Source organism: Staurois parvus, unplaced genomic scaffold (genome assembly GCF_062004578.1).
Source record: "Staurois parvus isolate SC_StPar_1 unplaced genomic scaffold, SC_StPar_1.0 ptg001462l, whole genome shotgun sequence".
Classification (NCBI taxonomy): Eukaryota; Metazoa; Chordata; class Amphibia; order Anura; family Ranidae; genus Staurois; species Staurois parvus.
This window is the reverse complement of record NW_028319258.1, coordinates 922329-943819: the sequence shown is the minus strand read 5'-3', so window position 1 is coordinate 943819 and position 21491 is coordinate 922329. Positions and strand designations below refer to the sequence as shown.

Below are 21491 nucleotides of genomic sequence, written 5' to 3'. Positions count from 1 at the left end.
CACCTCAGAGAATGACAGATACAGTACCCCCAGTCAGCATGAAGATTCGAACACTGGTTTCATTTTTCTTGATACATTTAGAGTGGGAATGCCTTGAAAGTGGCCCCATCTTCCTTAAGGAACACTAGAAGCCCAGACTCAGTCAATGGGAGCGGAACACCACAAGTGTCTATCTGCATAAATCCAAAAAGCAAACAAAATGGCATTTATCAATGTATAACCTAGGAAAAGTAAGGTGCGAATGGACAGGGCAGTTCAGAGAACAATGTAACACAAAAAATCCCCCCAGCAAATTTACCAGTCTAGTCAGAACAAAACAAGTCTAAGCTGTTTCAGCAATTCACTTTGAATACTCCAGATTTGTATGGGGGTATCTAAAGCTTGAACATTGGGTCCACCACCAACTTTTGGGTTTGAACATATAGAGGTAAACACCTGAAGTCCAAAAGAAAAAATCATTTATTCCAGTCGTTATACAAGAAAACATTATAGGTGACTAAATATTTTTTTTTTGTAGGAGAATTTACTATTTTAACAAGTCTTCTGCTGAATAAAAATGTTTTTTTTTAATGAAAATCCATCCTTACTTTTTTTTAAAGATTACATATAAATCAGTGTAGAGAGTATAAATCAAAAACAAGACATCATGGTATACATTCTATTAATTCATAAGCATTTTTCAAATATACAATGCCTTATATTTTGATACATTACTCAAGATAACATTTGCATCAACTATGATTCTCCCCACCAAGACAAAACCTATTTAATGTCATTGATTGTGTAAATATGGGGCTCGTATGGCACCAATTTTGGTTAGGATTAAACTTTTTCTACGACCAATCTAAGTGCACAAGATCTTCTCCTGAAGGTTCATGCATCTCTGGATTGCCGGAAATGAATTCTGTGATTATCAGTAGTTGCCAGTTGAGTTGGGTAATCTTTGGTGCCTCTGCTAGTAAAACGCTGTCTCTGCCAGCACAGGAAAGTGCAAAAATTCAAAAATTGGAGCCAGTTAGGCTATACAGTGTATATATATATATATATATATATATATATATATACACACACACATACATATATTTCTAGGGGGAATGGTTGCAGGTAGGGGGGCTTATATAGAAATATATAAGATGGGACTGAGCAATATAAAACTCTGGCATTTGACCTTGGGTGCTAATAGACCTTGGCCTGGCACTCTGTGCTATCAGTATTATCCACCTTCATATCTATCTCTAACTTTATATACAGTAGATTAAGTGAGATGACTGTGCTAAAAAAAAAATAAAAATAGTAATAGTAATAATTCCTCAATAATTGTTTGATGATCGTAGCATTCCTTTAAATTAACCTGTGAGAAGAGAAATAGGGAATCTGCATATGCTGGCTATTGTCAAAAATCAGGGAAAAAGGGAATTGGGAAACGCTGGGGAATCCACGTACAGTATCTAAAAGTGGAGGTGCCACCAGAAGCCTTTTAAGTGTGCACAGGGGCGGACTGACTATTCAATCACTCAAGCACTGCCCAAGGGCCCAGGGTCAGTGGGGGGCCCCCATGAAATGCCCCTGGTACCTTTTATAGGCTTTTTTGGTTGTGCATTGAGTGTGGGCAAGGACACAGGGGCCCCATGAACCCCTATTGCCCGGGGACCCCATGAGTTGTCACTTCACCCCTGGGTGTGCAGCCTTTTTTCTTCCGATCTTTTTTTTTTTTTTTATATGCTGGCTATTATTTACAAGTGCAGGGTTATCATTTTGATCCTCCCTTTGCTACCTAGAAATATATTGGTCTGACACTAACATCCAGCTTGGCAAAAAGTCGAAAGCGGCCACCCTGCTTGTTCCAGGGCAAGCAGATGACACCAATGGAGGCTTTACCAGAAATGGCTGATCATATATCCCTGTGCTCAGGGATATATGATCAGCTGTACACTCAGAGCTGTACACTCTAAGGCTGGACAATAAAAGTGGTTGCAAAGGCTGAAGATTTTTCTATCTTCATTCATTCTATGCATGAAGGTAAAAAACCTTCTGTGCGCTGCTCCCTGCACAGCCCCCCTAATACTCACCTGAACCCCCTCTAAATCCAGCAATGTGCACAGGAGCCTCGGTTGTCCTGGGTTTCTCTCTCCTCATTATCTGAGACAGCAGTGAGGGCCATTGGCTCCCGCTGCTGTCAATCACAGCCAGTAAGCCAATGAGGAGAGAGCCGTGCAGCGGCTTTATGTTTCTTATGGATGCATAGAGTGGGGTTCAGGAACAAGCACTCACCAGTGCCCCCATAGCAAGCGGCTTGCTATTGAGGGCACTGGTTAAGGAGGAAGAGCCAGGAGCTCCAGTGGGGTATTGGAGAAGAAGAGGATTGGGGTTGCTCTGTGCAAAACCATTGCACAGGGTAGGTAACTATGACATTTTTTTTTTAACTAACCGAACCTTTAATATCACTTTATTGATTAGTCTGTACTGTATTTGATTATATAATGATCTATTCTTGGCTCACTGGGTTTTCTTCAGGTTCATGAGAGCTTGTTTCTTTGTCAGTTTGTTCCAGTCTTCTGGAAGTTTGGCTGGGTTAGCATTATACAGTTGTGCAAAAGATTTATTGAACTCCTTCAGAACAAACTTCCAGTAGTCGGAGCCATCGGCAGCTGTATCGGGGGAGATCGCCCAGTCTGGGTAATATCTTCGGTAATCTTTGTAAGGGTGGGGTTCCCCTTCTGCATTCCTAAAAGTCTTATTAGAAATGACATTGGAAGAGCATATGGAATGGTCAAGAGCATTTGTTTCTTCATTGACATGTTTGGCTAACCCTCTCGGTCTATGGACAGATGCAAAATGTTCCTTATGATCCCCTCCTCCAGCTTCACAGGGGGCTTTACAGAAAGGACACTGCTTGCCACACCCCATCACCTTACTAAACAATTCATCCTGAGGTTTCAGTGTCAACTGGGAAAATGTTGTTTCTATGTTTCGTGAGCTTATGTCTCGCATAACCTGTTTTTCTACATCAGAAAGGTACAATTCAATGTCTTCTGCAAACTGCTTAATAGTTCTCAAACTGCTTTCAAAAGTGACGACTTTTATACTGTTCTGTGCAATGACAAGTTCTTTCTTCAAAACATTACAAAACTCAACCAAGAAGTCAAATATAGTCTCGGCCTGGAGAGTTTTTTTATCATGAAGAGCTTCTTTTATTTTTACCAAAAGACTCTGCAAAATATTTGTTTGCAGTACATGAACGATATTCCGACTGTTATAATGGTCAGTAAGGTATTGTGAGATCCATCTTTTCATAAAACTCTCATAGTTGTTAACATATTCTGCATATTGGTCAGAAGAGCCATTTTCAAGCAATATTTTGAGCACCTCTTGTTGTAAGATTTTTCGATTCTTGAATTCCTGAGGGCCGTTTTTCTGGAGAATGTCATCCACTATCTCTTTACCAAGGCACCTGTTGATGTGATCCAGGATGGCTGGTAATAAAGACACCATACAGAATTGTTCGGCCCTTCTTTGACATTCATTCCTTTTTTCAAACATGTTGATGAATGTGGAGAAGTATTGAGGTTTCATCTCCTCTAGGTAGCTTCGAGGATCATTGTTCTGAACAAACTCTGTATGCATTCTCCGAAACGTCTTGGCTGCATTTCCTAAAACACAAAGCTTAAGGTCCAGCTCAAACAATTTGGTTGTCCGAAGATTTTCAACATTATGTCGGTTCAGGTCATTATTTATCATCTTCAGCAGCTCCTTAGAATACATTTCTTTAAAGTCCGTCTTGGAACTTGCAATTTCTGTTACCTTTTTATTACATTTTCTCATTATAGAGGTGGCAAGATCCTTTGCACAGTCATCTTCTCCCTGTGAATAAACTTGGAGATATTTATTTTTCATGGAGAAGTCTTTTTGGCTAAGACCTTTAAGTTTATCTAGTGTTAGAATAACACCACTGTCATCACACCCCATGTCATTTTTCAGCTGGTGAATGATTTCCAGGTCAATGTTATGTTTTTTTAACTTGGTCGGTGGTAAAGTAGATGTTGCATCTTTCCATATCGTCCCAAATTCTATCTCTAACTGTTCTGCATTTACTGAATACTCATTCTTTCTTATTTTGTCCATGAGGTCTGACACTCTTTCTTCGATCATTCTGATATATCTCTCTTGTACAGCTTGGATCTGGCATTTCTCTTTTTGAATGCTGATTGTCAGATCACATTTGCTAAGAAGACCATTTTCAAGGTTTTTCCTGAGATATTTGATGCTTTGGAAGAAATCACCTTTAAACATCTCCAAAAGATGGGCATTGTCACAATCATCTGTAAAGTACTTTTCTAGAGATCTAGCCATGACCCGCTCTTCTTCATCCAATAAACAGTTAATTTCTCTGTGTATATTGTCCCATGTTTTAGCTCCCAATTGATCAGATGATAGGTTAAAGATCAGAGTTTCTGTCTTAATCATCCAGTCGTGACTTTTTTTCTGGAATCTCCATTCCCAGTCTGAGTACTGGATGCAGAGTTGGTTGTAGGCCTCAGTGACCAAGCGGTTTCTGAAACTGAAGACAAATTTTTCATGTTTTACTGCTTCCCACAAACTTCTCATCCACTCTGTGAACTGTCTGATATCTTGTGGCTTTCCCGGCATAGACTTTAGATACCTAGTTATAGACTTTTTTAGCTCCTGAACATTTTCACTGTAACCATAATTAATGGAAGCCATAGGGGGTACACCATGCCACAATCCAGGAATATACCAGGAGTTACTCTCAATGTCACAGTGTATGATGTCACTGAAGGCTTTGACTCCACCTTTGTTCTCCATTCTTGCAGATACTTTGGTCATTTCATTCAGCTGTTCGAGAAATTTTCCTCTGGCTTGGCGGTTTTTCACATGAGCGGACACGTCGCTTACATTCTGATGCACAAACTGGCAGCTGGACTTTTTTCCTACTTCCTTCATCCGAAGAAAGGCATGGATCACAATCTGTAGTATGTCTTTCATTTCTTCTGTATTTTCCATGGCCATGTTTACTATGGTAATGTCGCTCAAACCAACTGCTACTGTGGCCAGTTCATTGTCATGCTCATAACTGCCCTCAAGAGAGGCTAATTCCATGGATTTTAATCCTTCAGTATCAATCACCATAACATAGTCACAGCCCAGATCCTCCTGAAAGTTTTTCTTTGCATCAAGGAGAGTCATAAAGGCTCCTCGTGTGCATCGTCCACTTGATGTAGGTAAATGCAAGCCAAACATGGTGTTCAGAAGGGTGGACTTCCCTGTACTTTGCACTCCTAGGACAGTAATTACTCTAATTGTGCAGTTTTTTAGCTTTGGCTCGTTCATTATATCAGTTATCCACTGCATAGGTATGTTGGAAGCATCTCCATCTATCAGCTCCAGTGGGAACCCATCCAACAACAGATTAGCAGCTATTTCTGGAAGACCCAGCATTTTTCGTTTCCCTATAGAATGTTCTACTTCATAAAACTGCCCCAATTCACGTATAAAATGTTCAACACCTAGAGAACCATCAGCCATTTTCTGATCAATTTCCGCGAAGGCATGGACATTTGATGCCACATCTGTCAATAGCTCTCGGAACTCATCATTTAATTTTGCAAGCTGATGTCTTCCACATTTGTCTAGTTGTATTTTTAGCCACTTCAGGAATACTTTTCGTTCTGCTGGAGTAAACCATATCAGGGCAGCCAGAAATTGCTTCACACCATTCGCCATCTGTTGGTTTATTTGCTGCTTACGGAGCTGGAAATGGTCTTCCCGAAGCTGTGACTGATATTCTTCCACATCTCTGTCCTCTAGTTTTCTCATTCTACACAATTCCTTTTCAATCTTAGCAAGCTGTTTCCAAAGATCACCTTGTTGTTTCATTGTTTCCTTTTTATAATCCAGTACATTCTTTATTTCACTGGTGATTGACGTTGCGGCTTTATTTGCTTTCCAACATTCCCTAAAATTCTCATCAATATCAAAGTTTAATTCAGAAGCTCTATGAGCAATTTTCTCTAGAGTAATGTTTTCCGTGGTATTTGCTATCAGTGCTTTTATCTTTGACTGTAAAGTCTTCACTACTTGTGTGTCGTTGACCCTTTTGGTTTTAAGAATAAATTTCTCTTTGTTTAGGTTATGTGTTGTTGATAAACGTTTAAGAAATTCAAGAATATCACTGTTTTCAGCTCCCAAGTTCACAATAAAGAAGAACTTTGAATTATTGCTTACCAGTTTTGATAAAAGGTCATATTGTTGATCGTTAATGCTCTCAATAAACACAAACACAGCCGATGATACCTCTGATAATAACTCAAACTGTTCCAAGTGACACTCAAGATCCCCTCTCAGGTTAATGAAGCCTAAAGGATCTCCAAAAATATCTGAGTGTCCACGTCCTGCTGGAAAATAGTAAGACAATTCCACCAGCCCATCTGAACATAGGCGTTGGCCATTTCCACCAGGCATGTCCCTATGGACAAAATAATTGTGAATGAACTGGGGAGGGCTTAAGACTTGATTTAAAAGTTTTGACTTTGATAAGCTGCATTTCCCCAGTCTGACGAACGAGAACATGGACATTGGAATGTTAACTAGGTTGTCTTCTGCAAACCCTGTGCTGTTCACTAATGACTGTGGTTTCCACTTCTTCACAATATCTCTCATTGCCCACAACATGAAGGTATGGGGTGATCCGTCATCATCAGGGAGCAGCAGAGGTACGGCAAACTGGCACATGGACATTTTGGTGATGATTTCTTGTTGTAAGAAGGTATCTGAGCTATGCAGAACATCACATAAGACATCCAGGGGGTTGTAGGCATCAGAATCCATGGAATCATCAGCATCCTCATCGTTAAAATCAAAGTTTGTATCCATGTCTCTGTCAGGAGAACAAATGTTTCTTGCCGTGACATTTAAAGCCATGAGCTTCTCGACAAACATCTTCTTTATCGAATCTTGAAAAGAAAGAATACAAAGCTGATGTAAATAAAGATAGTTAAGAATGGAGCATGTGTGCATACTTGCAAAGGGATATGTCTTGTGGCTTTCCTAATAGGTTTACAAGCTGCTGTGCAGGCTTTACCTAGGATTCTTTTTGACTTCTTGGCTGGACCTCTACTGGTTGCACAGCTCAGAGGTCATGGCTTTGCCATACCTCTTCTACATTTGCAAAACAAGAGTCCAGTTCTGTGTTTTCCCTTCTCATTTGATTGACATCTGCACTCAAAAAAATAATAAGAAGCTGATAAAAGAGCATTAAAGTGGACGCAACGGGGTCCACTCAGGAAAAAAATAAATTCTTGCAGAAAACTTAATTTAGATGTTAGCTCCACCTTCATCACCACCTTCATCCACTAATACTGAGGAGAGGTAATGGAAGAGACAGCATGTGGATAACATAAAACATGGATAAAGCAGAAAAAACACAGATTTGCCAGTATGCATGCACTGTTTCAAACTTGAATGTCTAGAGCAGTGGTTCCCAACAATATTGAGACCAGGGCTCAGTAATTTCTTCCAAAACCTTCCATACCTCAACAGTAACAAATAAAGTCTAAAGTCACACAATAGAAGTATGAGAATGCAAAACGTATTGAAATGCTTGAAAGCTCAGGGTGTTGATGGGTGACATTGTGTTGGGGGATGGGGGTTATGGAGTGGGTTGGGGACTCAGCAGTAGATTTGGTGACCCAGCAGTGATGCAGTTTTTGGAGGGGTCTGGGGGCACTCTGGAAGCTGAGGGTTCTCAGGGAGCCTGGGGGCACTGTGGGCAATATGGAAGGTTGGGTGACACTATGGACTCTGGGAAACACTGTAGGAGGTTAGGGTATCCAAAGCTGGCTAGAGACCCAGGAGAAGGAAGGTGGGCAGGTTGAGAACCACTCATCAAACGTGTGTGCATGAATAAGTTCTGCATTAAAGCTAATTCCTGGAAAACTCAAAGCACATTCTTGAAGTGGAGACCTGCCACTGGCTGCCGATAGGCTACCCCAGTTTAAATATCTATCCTTTAAGATATGTGAAGATCATGTGATCGGTATGTTACCATTGGTCATGTGACCAACTGCCCACATCCCCGCTAATACAACAACAGGTTTTTAGACACTTCTTTAATGTAATGGTACCTAATATATAATTATCTCCCTACTAGATTGTAAGCTCCCAGGATCAGGCCCTCAAATCCCTCTTGTATTGAACTGTATTGTTGCTGTATTGTCTTCCGTTATATTGTAAAGCGCTGAGCAAACTGTTGGCGCCATAAATCCTGTATAATAATAATGTAAAAAAGCCAGGTAGCTCAGTGGAGTAGTGGTTAGCTCTTCTGGGCGACACAACCAAGACACACCAATCACAACCAAGACAGTACCTACCTGGAGTTTGCGTGTTCTCCTTGTACTTGCGTGGCTTTCCTTCAGGTTCTTCGGTTTCCCACGACACTGCAAAGACATGCTGGTAGATTAATGGTCTCCTGTATACATTGGCCCTAGTATGTGTATGTACACTCTCTGGCCACTTTGTTAGGTGCACCTTGCTAGTATCGGGTAGGACCCTCTTTTGCCTTCAAAACTGACTTAAAGTGGTTGTACAGGCTGAACGTTTTTTACCTTCATGCATTCTATGTATGACGGTAAAAAACTTTCTCTGTGCATTATTCCCCCTAGCCCCCCCCCCCCAATACTCACCTAAGCCCCCTCTTGATCCAGCGATGTGCACTGGAGTCTCGGCTATCTCGGGACTACCTCTTCTCATTGGCTGAGACAGCAGTGGGAGCCATTGCTGTCAATCACAGCAAGTGAGCCAATGAGAAGAGAGAGAGTGCAGGGATGAGCCGCAGCTCCATTCCCAGTCTGAGTACTGGATGCAGAGTTGGTTGTAGGCCTCAGTGACCAAGAGGTTTCTGAAACTGAGGACACATTTTTCATGTTTTACTGCTTCCCACAAACTTCTCATCCACTCTGTGAACTGTCTGATATCTTGTGGCTTTCCCGGCATAGACTTTAGATACCTAGTTATAGACTTTTGTAGCTCCTGAACATTTTCACTGTAACCATAATTAATGGAAGCCATAGGGGGTACACCATGCCACAATCCAGGAATGTACCAGGAGTTACTCTCAATGTCACAGTGTATGATGTCAGAGAAGGCTTTGACTCCACCTTTGTTCTCCGTTCTTGCAGATACTTTGGTCATTTCATTCAGCTGTTCGAGAAATGTTCCTCTGGCTTGGCATTTTTCACATCAGCGGACATTATCTTGGGACTCCCTCTTCTCATCGGCTGAGACAGCAGCAGGAGCCATTGCTGCCAATCACATGAGAAGAAAGAGGGCAGGGCCAAGCTTCCGTGAATGGATACACAGAGCAGTGGGTGCCCCCATAGCAAGCTGCTCGCTTTGGGGGCACCTAACAGAAGGGAGGGGCCAGGAGAGCCTGCGGGGGACCTGAGAAGAGCAGGTAAGTATAGGCATGTTTGTTATTTAAAAAAAAAAAACTATGCCTTTAGAATCACTTTAATTCTTTGTGGTGTAGATTCAACAAGGTGTTGGAAACATTCCTCAGAGATGTTGGTCCATATCGACATGAGTCAATCATCTATCATCTGGAACCAGTCTGCCCATTCTCCTCTGACCTCTGACATCAACAAGGCGTTTTCCTCCACGCAACTGCCACTCACTGGATATTTTCTCTTTTTCGGACCATTCTCTATAAACCCTAGAGATGGTTGTGCATGAAAATCCCAGTAGATCAGCAGTTTTTGAAATGCACAAACAAACCTGTCTGGCACCATCAACCATGCCACGTTCAAAGTCACTTAAATCCCCTTTCTTCCCCATTCTGACGCTCTGTTTGAACTTCAGCCAGTTGTCTTCACCACGTCTAGATGCCTAAATGCATTGAGTTGCTGCCATGTGATTGGCTGATTAGCAATTTGTGTTACCAAGCAATTGAACAGGTGGACCTAATAAAGTGGCCGGTGAGTTTATATGAGTCAGAGACCTTAGTCTGTAAGCTCCTTGAGGATAGGACTGATGTGAATGTACAATATACAGTATATGTGAGGCGCTGCATCAGCTACATAAATATACTGTTCTGATACTCCTGTGTAATGCTAGACTTTACAGGGATTGTATATGAGGAAGGAGAGAATTCTCTAGTCTTTAGGTACATAATATTCTCAGTATAGATTTTTCTAGACTAAGGGGTCTATTTATAAAAAAACAAAAAAAAAATCATACATCTGTTATGAATAATCCCCATCATTTGTGTAATATGTTTATTTTCTATGGCTTTCAGCTCCATCTAGTGGCAGTAATGTGGTGTTTTGCTGATTGGAGTATTTTAGAGAAATACCAGGTTATGGCCACTAGATGGAACTGATGATCATAGGAAGTAAACACATTACACAAATTACGGGGATTATTCGGGACGGCTGTGCAAACGCCTGACAGTCATACAGAACACAGACCCTGTAATATCAGTAAAATGGAGCATAAAAACATTATTTTTTGTTTGCCAAAGATCCTAAACTCCACTCCATAACAGCCTGTGGGAAATTCTTTTCATTCAACCCAGAGGGCTGAACAAAACAAGGAGGAGCTTGCGGTACCAACTATGTGATCTTAGTACAGGGATCTCCCCGCTGAGCTATTGTGTTCTGAATGGGGGGCTTTCCCCCGCCAAAGCACACCAGCCATTGGCTGCAAGTGCTGATCGGACACCGATTGGCTGCTGGTTTTGCAGCTTGGCCGTTTGACAGAAGCTGGATGATAGGCGGGCTTCTGCTGTATACAGGGGCTGAATGTTGACTGGTTTCTGATGAACCAGCCAATATACCAGCCGATTTTCAGCCCATGTGTCCCAGCCTTAAAGTGTTACTAAACCCACAACAGTACAATCAGTCTGTAGATGCAGTAAAGCATGCTTGTTATACTCACTGTGGAACCTAAGGGGTTAATCCTCTGCATTGTGTAAAAGGGCTGTTTGATCCTGTCTTCTCTGCTCCTCCCCTTCTTCCAGTGTCCCCCTCTTATCTCCTGATAAGACATATTGCGTGGAGTCACTCTGCACATGCTCAGTTTGGTGTGTATTGCTAGAGAGGTTTTTGTTTTTTTTTTCTTGGGGGCGGGGGGTTGCATGCGATCAGCACAGGGCCAATCAGCACTGTCCAGACACAGGTCAGGGGTTCTGAATTCTCCTAGAATGAAAGCTAATTCTACAAGCTCTGACTAGTGCTCCGCTGGACACTGATAGAAGTTACAAGACTGCTGTATACTACTGATGAGAAAAGGTATTTGGCAGTTTATATTTACTAAAATAATTGCATTTCCATGTTCTGTGTACTATGGAAGAGTGGATATAGTGAATGCAGGGTCCGGGGAGAGCGGATATAGTGAATGCGGGGTCCAGGGAAAGCGGATATAGTGAATGCGGGGTCCGGGGAGAGCAGATATAGTGAATGCAGGGTCCGGGGAGAGCGGATATAGTGAATGCGGGGTCCGGGGGAGCGGATATAGTGAATGCAGGGTCCGGGGAGACCGGATATAGTGAATGCAGGGTCCGGGGAGAGCAGATATAGTGAATGCAGGGTCCGGGGAGAGCGGATATAGTGAATGCGGGGTCCGGGGGAGCGGATATAGTGAATGCGGGGTCCGGAGAGAGCGGATATAGTGAATGCAGGGTCTGGGGAGAGCGGATATAGTGAATGCTGGGTCCGGGGAGAGCGGATATAGTGAATGCAGGGTCCGGGGAGAGCGGATATAGTGAATGCGGAGTCCGGGGAGAGAGGATATAGAGAATGCATGGTCTGGGGAGAGCGGATATAGTGAATGCAGGGTCTGGGGAGAGCGGATATAGTGAATGCGGGGTCCGGGGAGAGCGGATATAGTGAATGCGGGGTCCGGGGAGAGCGGATATAGTGAATGCAGGGTCTGGGGAGAGCGGATATAGTAAATGTGGGGTCTGGGGAGAGCAGATATAGTGAATGCGGGGTCCAGGGAGAGCGGATATAGTGAATGCAGGGTCCGGGGAGACCAGATATAGTGAATACAGGGTCCGGGGAGACCAGATATAGTGAATGCAGAGTCCAGGGAGAGCGGATACAGTGAATGCAGGGTCCGGGGAGAGCGGATATAGTGAATGCAGGGTCCGGGGAGACCAGATATAGTGAATGCGGGGTCCGGGGAGAGCGGATATAGTGAATGCAGGGTCCGGGGAGACCAGATATAGTGAATGCGGGGTCCGGGGAGAGCGGATATAGTGAATGCGGGGTCCAGGGAGAGCAGATATAGTGAATGCAGGGTCCAGGGAGAGCAGATATAGTGAATGCAGGGTCCGGGGAGACCAGATATAGTGAATGCAGGGTCCGGGGAGACCAGATATAGTGAATGCTGGGTCCGGGGAGAGTGGATATAGTGAATGCAGGGTCCGGGGAGACCAGATATAGTGAATGCGGGGTCCGGGGAGAGCGGATATAGTGAATGCGGGGTCCGGGGAGAGCGGATATAGTGAATGCGGGGTCCGGGGAGAGCAGATATAGTGAATGCAGGGTCCGGGGAGAGCAGATATAGTGAATGCGGGGTCCGGGGAGAGCAGATATAGTGAATGCGAGGTCCGGGGAGAGCGGATATAGTGAATGCAGGGTCCAGGGAGAGCAGATATAGTGAATGCAGGGTCCGGGGAGACCAGATATAGTGAATGCAGGGTCCAGGGTTTAGTAACACTTTAAAATGGTTGTAAAGACTCAAGGTTTTTTTACCTTCATGCATTCTATGTGTGCAGCATCCCCCCAGCCCCCCTAATACTCACCAGAGCCCGATCACGATCCATCGATGTGCACGACAGCCTCGGCTATCCCAGGTCTCTGCCTCCTCATTGCCTGACACAGCAAGCTAGAGCCATTGGCTCCCACTGCTGTTAATCACAGCCAGTCAGCCAATGCGGAGGGAGAGGGGACCAAGCCACAGTTCCATGTTTGAATGGACACACGGAGCATCAACTTGGGAACACGCCTGCTCAGGTGCCCCCATAGGAAGTTGCTTGCTATAGGGGCACCCGACAGAAAGAAAGAGCCTGGAGCGCCGGCAGGGGAGAAGGATCCAGGCTGCTCTGTGAAAAACCATTACACAGAGCAGGTAAGTATAACATTGTTATTTTACAAAAGAAAAAATGAACCTTTAGTATCACTTTAACGCATTCTCTTTCTGTATTCACCATCTCTATATCTACAGCCTAAAGAGATTTATATCTGAATGTAACAAAAGAGTCCAGAGATGGGAATATCAGCCTGGAAGAATAATTCATCTCACCATAACCGACTTCTGATAGATATGATTCCACACTGACTACGGCTTCCAGTTCCATAGGACGACTTATCGAATCCTGTTCATCATCATCTTTTTTGGGCTTTTTTTCTGGAACTTGATATTCATAACCAAATTCTATGTAAAAGAAAAAAAAAACATAAATAAGGTCAGATTGTCTTGTGTATTCCATTGCAGAAAATTGTTTTTGGTCTATGGATTTATACATTTGTTCCATTATTTAATTGTTAATTAATATATTTATTAATTTGTGTATTTTTTTGTAATAACATGAAGATGCAGATATGGCATAGACAAGCTTACATGAGGGAAAAACGGTTTCTTTTGACATGAGAAAAAAAAAAATAGATCTAGAGCAGAATGAAGAACATAATAAATGGTTTCGGGACACAGGAATAAAAAAAAAAAAAAAAAAAAGAACAGATGAATTTTGGAGGTTGTAATTTTTGACTCTTTTTAACTAATCATCAGAGACAGTTTCCTCCAGTGTTACCTCTTTGTGAGCTCCTGTCTGGGCCTCCTCTGGAATCTTGTTTTTTTTCCAAAACATTTGTTGTGTTGATTTGTTGGTCATTTTCCGACATGTCCACTGAGGAACCCTCGGACAGTTCCATAGGATGTCTAATAGAATCCCTTTCATTGAATGGTTGGTCATATACTGGAATGTCCACTGAGGAACCCTCGTACTGTTCCATAGAATGTCTTTTGGAATCCCTTTCATTGATTGGTTGGTGATATCCTGGAATGTCCACTGAGGAACCCTCGTACAGTTCCATAGAACGTCTTTTGGAATCCCGTTCATCGTCATGTTTTTGGGGCTTGTTTTCTGGAAGTTGATCTTCATAACCAAATTCACGGTGAAAGAAAAAAAAAGTAGAAATAATATAAATGTAAAAGTACTAGAGGGTCCTAGTACAGAGTGAGGAAAGGGGGATGGGTTGGATTTTTTCCCAGTAGGTTTATTTGAACCCCTATTCACAATCCGTGTAATACCATTACTCAGCACAATGCCCTGTGCCAAGGATACATCTATTGACGTCATTCCTATGACAGCTAACAGCCAACACTGCACGGCTCCTGTCTGGCAAACCCAGCTGTGTGTGAAAGCTGCAATCCCCACTAAGGACTGGGAACCAATCAGAGTGGTTCCTGACCATGTGATTACTATGTCAGCTTTGATGAAGCGATCACATGCAAGCTGAAGCCTTCATTCAGGAAATAAATGTTCTTTGCTTGCAGACTTTGCTGCAGCCAGTAGATGAATGATAAAATTGTCTGATACAAATATAGTATTAAGAAATAATTTAGGAATAAATGTAACATATATACTATATGTAGTGCTTCTCCCGCAGGAGCTGCTGAGTTTGATTGGGTCCCCCTAAGCTTTGCATGGCCAGGCAACATGCATTTTTCCACATCTACACACACAGCATGTCTTTGGAGTGTGGGAGGAAAATGGAGTACCCATAGGAAACCCACACAGGCACAGGGAGAATACAAAAACTCTAGGCAGGTGGTGCCGTGGTTGGGATTCGAACAAACGACCCGAGTGTTGCCAGGTGGAATAACTAACCATTTAGCCATTGTACTGTCCAATTTGGATGGGGACTAGGAGTATATGAGATGCCAAAGGAACTGCAAACCAGAGGACAAACTTTGTAGGAACTGTACACAAATGTGGATCATCAAAAATAGAGTAGCACTGTCTTTTTAAGGAGCAATGAAGTCTCCTTGATGTACCTTCTCAGACCCCAAATGAATCTTCCTCTTCACCCGGCTGCACTGAGGGTATCCCTGGCAAGGGATTCCAAGATCTAACAATTAGGTAGTCCCAGATCAGAACTAGTTGTTTGTTGCACCTGACCGCCCTCTTCCTTTATCTGGCCCCGGGGATGTAGAAGTGCTCACACTGTGCTGTCCTGTCAGTGTGGTGGGTTGGTAGCTGCTTTCAGGCCTTATGCTGAGCTGACTCCTTTCCTACTGCACAGGATGTCCTCCCTAGGAGACTTTGGACAGTGGAGATCCTTCTGTCCAGCATCCAGCCTGTAGATAGGGTCCCTTCTCTGGGGCTCTATCCTAATCTTCACACTCCAGCACCTTCTCACAGTCCAGCTTCCACCTCACTCCAACAAACTCCCCTGCTGCACAGACTCTGCCACATTTAAGGTTTGCCCTTGGCCACCATGCCTGGCCTCCTGCCTGGAGATTGGACAAGTTCACCTAAACATGCAAATCTGAGCCTCCGTCCTTCCTTTTCCCCTCTTCCAGAACGTTTTAGCAGTTTGTGAAAGGGTGAGAGGGCTCCAGAAGCCCTGACCTGTAGAGCCTCCCAGCCCCTGTCCTGAGGTGAACTCACTACCTCATTCCCAGGCTGACCCATCCCAACGCCTATAACTAGAGTGCCCTACGCAGGGGCGAACTGACCATTTGGAAACTCGGGCACTGCCTGAGGGCCCGGGGTCAGTAGAGGCCCCATGAGATGCCCCTGGTACCTTTTTCATAGGCTTTTTTGAGTTTGGGCAAGGACACAGGGGCCCCATGAGTTGTCAGTCCGCCCCTGGCCCTACGTAAACATATACAGTGCATATATACAGTCAGGTCCATAAATATTGGAACATCTACACAATTCTAACATTTTTGGCTCTATACACCACCACAATGGATTTGAAATGAAACGAACAAGATGTGCTGTAACTGCAGACTGTCAGCTTTAATTTGAGGGTATTTACATCCAAATCAGGTGAACAATGTAGGAATTACAACAGTTTGCATATGTGCCTCCCACTTGTTAAGGGACCAAAAGTAATGGGACAATTGGCTTCTCAGCTGTTCCATGGCCAGGTGTGTGTTATTCCCTCATTATCCCAATTACAATGAGCAGATAAAAGGTCCAGAGTTCATTTCAAGTGTGCTATTTGCATTTGGAATCTGTTGCTGTCAGCTCTCAAGATGAGATCCAAAGAGCTGTCACTATCAGTGAAGCAAGCCATCATTAGGCTGAAATAACAAAACAAACCCATCAGAGAGATAGCAAAAACATTAGGTGTGGCCAAAACAACTTTTTGGAACATTCTTAAAAAGAAGGAATGCACCGGTGAGCTCAGCAACACCAAAAGACCCGGAAGACCACGGAAAACAACTGTGGTGGATGAGCGAAGAATTCTTTCCCTGGTGAAGAAAACACCCTTCACAACAGTTGGCCAGATCAAGAACACTCTCCAGGAGGTAGGTGTATGTGTGTCAAAGTCAACAATCAAGAGAAGACTTCACCAGAGTGAATACAGAGGGTTCACCACAAGATGTAAACCATTGGTGAGCCTCAAAAACAGGAAGGCCAGATTAGAGTTTGCCAAACGACATCTAAAAAAGCCTTCACAGTTCTGGAACAACATCCTATGGACAGATGAGACCGACATCAACTTGTACCAGAGTGATGGGAAGAGAAGAGTATGGAGAAGGAAAGGAACTGCTCATGATCCTAAGCATACCACCTCATCAGTGAAGCATGGTGGTGGTAGTGTCATGGCGTGGGCATGTATGGCTGCCAATGGAACTGCTTCTCTTGTATTTATTGATGATGTGACTGCTGACAAAAGCAGCCGGATGAATTCTGAAGTGTTTCGGGAATATTATCTGCTCATATTCAGCCAAATGCTTCACAACTCATTGGACGCTTCACAGTGCAGATGGACAATGACCCAAAGCAGACTGCAAAAGCAACCAAAGAGTTTTTTAAGGGAAAGAAGTGGAATGTTCTGCAATGGCCAAGTCAATCACCTGACCTGAATCCGATTGAGCATGCATTTCACTTGCTGAAGACAAAACTGAAGGGAAAATGCCCCAAGAACAAGCAGGAACTGAAGACAGTTGCAGTAGAGGCCTGGCAGAGCATCACCAGGGATGAAACCCAGCGTCTGGTGATGTCTATGCGTTCCAGACTTCAGGCTGTAATTGACTGCAAAGGATTTGCAACCAAGTATTAAAAAGTGAAAGTTTGATTTATGATTATTATTCTGTCCCATTACTTTTGGTCCCTTAAGAAGTGGGAGGCACATATGCAAAGTGTTGTAATTCCTACACCGTTCACCTGATTTGGATGTATATACCCTAAAATTAAAGCTGACAGTCTGCAGTTAAATCACATCTTGTTTGTTTCATTTCAAATCCATTGTGGTGGTGTATAGAGCCAAAAATGTTAGAATTGTGTCGATGTCCCAATATTTATGGACCTGACTGTATATATATATATATATACACACACACACACATATATACACATACATACAGTGCCTTCAAAAAGTATTCATGCCCCTTGAAATGTTCCCATGTTGTCATGTTACAACTTCAAAAGGTAAATGTATTTTATTGGGATTGGATGTGATAGTCCAACACAAAGTGGCACATAATTGTGAAGTGGAAGGAAAATGAGAAATGGTTTTCAACATTTGTGACCAATAAATCTGTGAAATGTGCATTTGCATTCAGCCCCCCGAAGTCAATACTTTGTAGGACCCCCTTTCGCTTCAATTCTAGCTGCAAGTCTTTTGGGGTCTCATCCAGCCAGATCTACAATGGAATGGTTTAGATCAAAGCATCTTCATGTGTTAGAATGACCCAGTCACAGTCCAGACCCAAATCCAATGGAGAATCTGAGACAAGACTTGAAAATTGCTGTTCCCAGACGCTCTCCATCCAATCTGACAGAGCTTGAGCGATTCTGCAAAGAAGAATGGGCAGAAATGTCCCTCTCTAGATGTGCAAAGCTGGGAGAGACGTCCCCAAAAAGAGTTGCAGCTGGAACTGCAGCCAAAGGGGGTCCTACAAAGTATTGACTCCAGGGGGCTGAATACAAACGCACGCCACACATTTTAGATATTAATTTGTAAAAAATGTTGAAAACCATTTCTCATTTTCCTTCCACTTCCCAATTATGTGCCAGTTTGTGTTGGTCTATCACATAAAATCCCAATAAAATACATTTACGTTTTTGGTTGTAACGTGACAAAATGTGGAAAATTTCAAGAGGTACAAATTCTTTTTCAAGGCCCAGTACATACATTTTACATTCCATTTGTATAATACATAGTGGGACAGGTACCTGCTGGTGCAGATTGTGTGCCATTTCCAGATGAGGATTGGGATCTGCTCGATGATCTCTCTGAATGTCTGTCACTCTGGGTTCTCTTTCCAGAAGCTCCATGGACGTTGCCTGTTGGATGAAGGGCTTGTCTGAGACATGTACTTATAAAAGTTCCAGCACAATATTCCCAGCACATATGCTTCTAAAACTGGCTGTAAATATGTGACGGGAGTGACTTTGGGTGGGGGGCCCATGGAACACAGCCCCCTTTGGAGAGGTGGGGAGACCCCTGTCTCAGCTCCTCATATCCCTATTATGTATAAGTCACCCTGTGCCTGTTAGGGGTACAGGGTGGTCTGTCCTAATATTGTGTAGACATGTATAGGTGGGGTGTGGGGGTTGTTCATTGTTTACTGCCATGTGGTCCTATTGTTCTATTGTGTCTTGCTGGCCAGCAAACTATTATGGGATGTATGGGTTTGTGTATTGTCTACTGCCAAGTGGTGTATCCCATTGTTCTATTATGTGTTTGTACTGGCTTGGTGGGGGGGGTGTTTCCGGCAGCCCTTCCTCCTGATGGGACGGCCTGCCAATGTGTTTCCTGTTACTGGGTGTATTTCCCCGCCCTGTGTATATATCTTGTATCTATGTTAAAATAAAGCAGTCCACTTCCTGTTTTAAGACGAGTCTGGTGCTGTTTCGTCTTGTATGGCCAGCGGTGGTGTCCGTGGATCTGTGTTCGGACAGGGAAGCGGGAGTCTAACGGAAATACCCTAGTGCAGTCGGGGTCCGGTTCCATTACAAAATATAAATGGGAGCTGCAATGACCACCGTCTGTTAACCGAACACTGCCTAAGCTAGAAGTATGTCACCAGCAGACCAAGGATCCCCAAAATGGGTCCAAAGCTTTATTTGGTGATCACATCATAGTTACAGTAGCCACTGCAAATGTATTGAATGTACTTATAAAAAGGTCAAAGGAGGGTGGCAATTTTTTTAAAATCATTCTATAATTTATGATCTTAAGATACAGTTGTGTTCAAAATAATAGCAGTCAGACATCACTAACCGGATCAATCACTGTTTTTGGTAGAAATGACATTTCTACATGGCAAATAATTTCCTAGCAGGTGTAGTAGAGTAATAGAAATCCAACAGACCCGACAGTCATGACATGCATGCTGCTGATTCTGTGTCATTGAATCACTCATTGAAAGGGGCGTGTTCAAAATAATAGCAGTGTGGAGTTCTATTAGTGAGGTCATTCATTCTTTGAAAAACAGGTGGCAATTATTGCCCTTATTTAGGGAAGGAAGGCAGCAAATGTTGTACATGCCGGTTACAGTGCATTTCTCTCTGAAATTCTGAGGAAAATGGGTCGTTCCAGACATTGTTCAGAAGAACAGCGTACCTTGATTAAAAGGTTGATTGGAGAGGGGAAACATATAAAGAAGTGCAGAAAATGATCGGCTGCTCAGCTAAAATGATGGCAAATGCTTTAAAATGGCACCAAAACCTGAAAGACGTGGAAGAAAGCAAAAAACTACCATTGGAATGGATAGAATAGCCAAAATGGGGCGGACTCAGCCAACAATCAGCTCCAGGAAGATGAAAGAAGGTGTGACGTTCCCTGTGAGGACTGTTACAATTAGAAGACGCCTATGTGAAGCCAAGCTATCTGCAAGAAGTCCCCGCAAAGTCCCACTGGTGGAAAAAAGACGTGTGCTGAAGAGGTTACAATCTGCCAAAGAGCACATTGACTGGCCTAAAGAGAAATGGCGCAACATTTTCTGGACTGATGAAAGTAAGATCGTTCTTTTTGGGTCTAGTGGGCGGAGACAGTTTGTCAGACGACCCCCAAACACTGAATTCAAGCCACAGTACACTGTGAAGACCGTGAAGCATGGTGGTGCAAGCATCATGATATGGGGATGTTTCTCATACTACGGTGTTGGGCCTATTTATCGCATACCAGGGATCATGGATCAGTTTGAATCCATCAGAATACTTGAAGAGGTCATGCTGCCTTATGCTGAAGAGGAAATGCCCTTGAAATGGGTGTTCCAACAAGACAACGACCCCAAACACACCAGTAAACGTGCAACATCTTGGTTCCAGACCAACAAGATGGACGTTATGGAGTGGCCAGCCCAATCCCCGGATCTTAATCCAATAGAAGACTTGTGGGGTGACATCAAAAATGCCGTTTCTGAGGCAAAACCAAGAAATAGAGAAGAACTGTGGAATGTGGTCCAATCATCCTGGGCTGGAATACCTGATCACAGGGGCCAGAAGTTGGGGGACTCCATGCAACACAGATGTACAGCAGTTCTCAGAAGCAGTGCGACTACAACCAAATATTCATGAAGTCATTCAAAGGAAAGCAAAATCTTCAAACATTTCTCAGTTTATATAGTGAATGTTTGAGTTTGTAAAGAAGAATACAAACACTGCGATTTTTTGGAACCGTCTAATATTCACTTTTCTTCTATTTTTTTAGAGGAACAACACAAATTTGATGTATTTTTCTTCATGTTTTGATTTGGAATAGAATGTGTTGTGTTCCCAATGCATTTGTGTGGATGGAAATAAAAGCTATTAGAAGGATTATTTTGAACACAACTGTATGTCTAAACTACTGGTAGAGGAACCAAGTCATTTACAAGAACAGAGAGATGAGGATTCTGGAGAAGCCTGACCACAAGCTGAAGACTGACCAAGCCATAGTTGGACACAGGGTAATGTTTCATTAGATGGTCCATGTCTACCTGTAGCCAGATGAAATTTTATCAATTGTAAAAAAAGAATCCTTCAGAGCCCATAGTAACAACATTCTGTTTGTAGTAATATTTTCCATAATTCCCTCTTCTCTTGTAGTTGGCTTATTGTCTCTTCTAGAATCCCATACTTATGTTAGACCCTACACCTGAGGTTAAACATCGGAGCCCCATGAACCGGGGCTAAATGCCTAGTGTGTATGGGGCCTTAAAGCCACATTTCAGGCATTCTGCTTGGAGTGCTGCATCCCTACTTTAAACTGGCCATGCACCAGTAGAATTTTGCTCAAAAATTTTCC

At 43.1% G+C, this 21491-nt stretch overlaps 1 protein-coding gene across 1 annotated transcript in view; it reads right to left on the bottom strand.

Annotated features, from left to right (window-relative positions):
• Positions 1–441: 441 nt before the first annotated feature.
• Positions 442–21491, bottom strand: part of LOC149435845 (interferon-induced very large GTPase 1-like) — a 38908-nt gene continuing 17858 nt past the window's right edge. Inside the window, exons 8-12 of the mRNA XM_089662383.1 lie at positions 18434–18544; positions 13829–14173; positions 13321–13452; positions 8388–8453; positions 442–6971 (exon numbers count right to left, since the gene is read on the bottom strand). Of these exons, the coding sequence (XP_089518509.1) occupies positions 2497–6971; positions 8388–8453; positions 13321–13452; positions 13829–14173; positions 18434–18544 (5129 nt within the window). The 3' untranslated portion in view covers positions 442–2496. The remainder of the gene's footprint in view (positions 6972–8387; positions 8454–13320; positions 13453–13828; positions 14174–18433; positions 18545–21491) is intronic.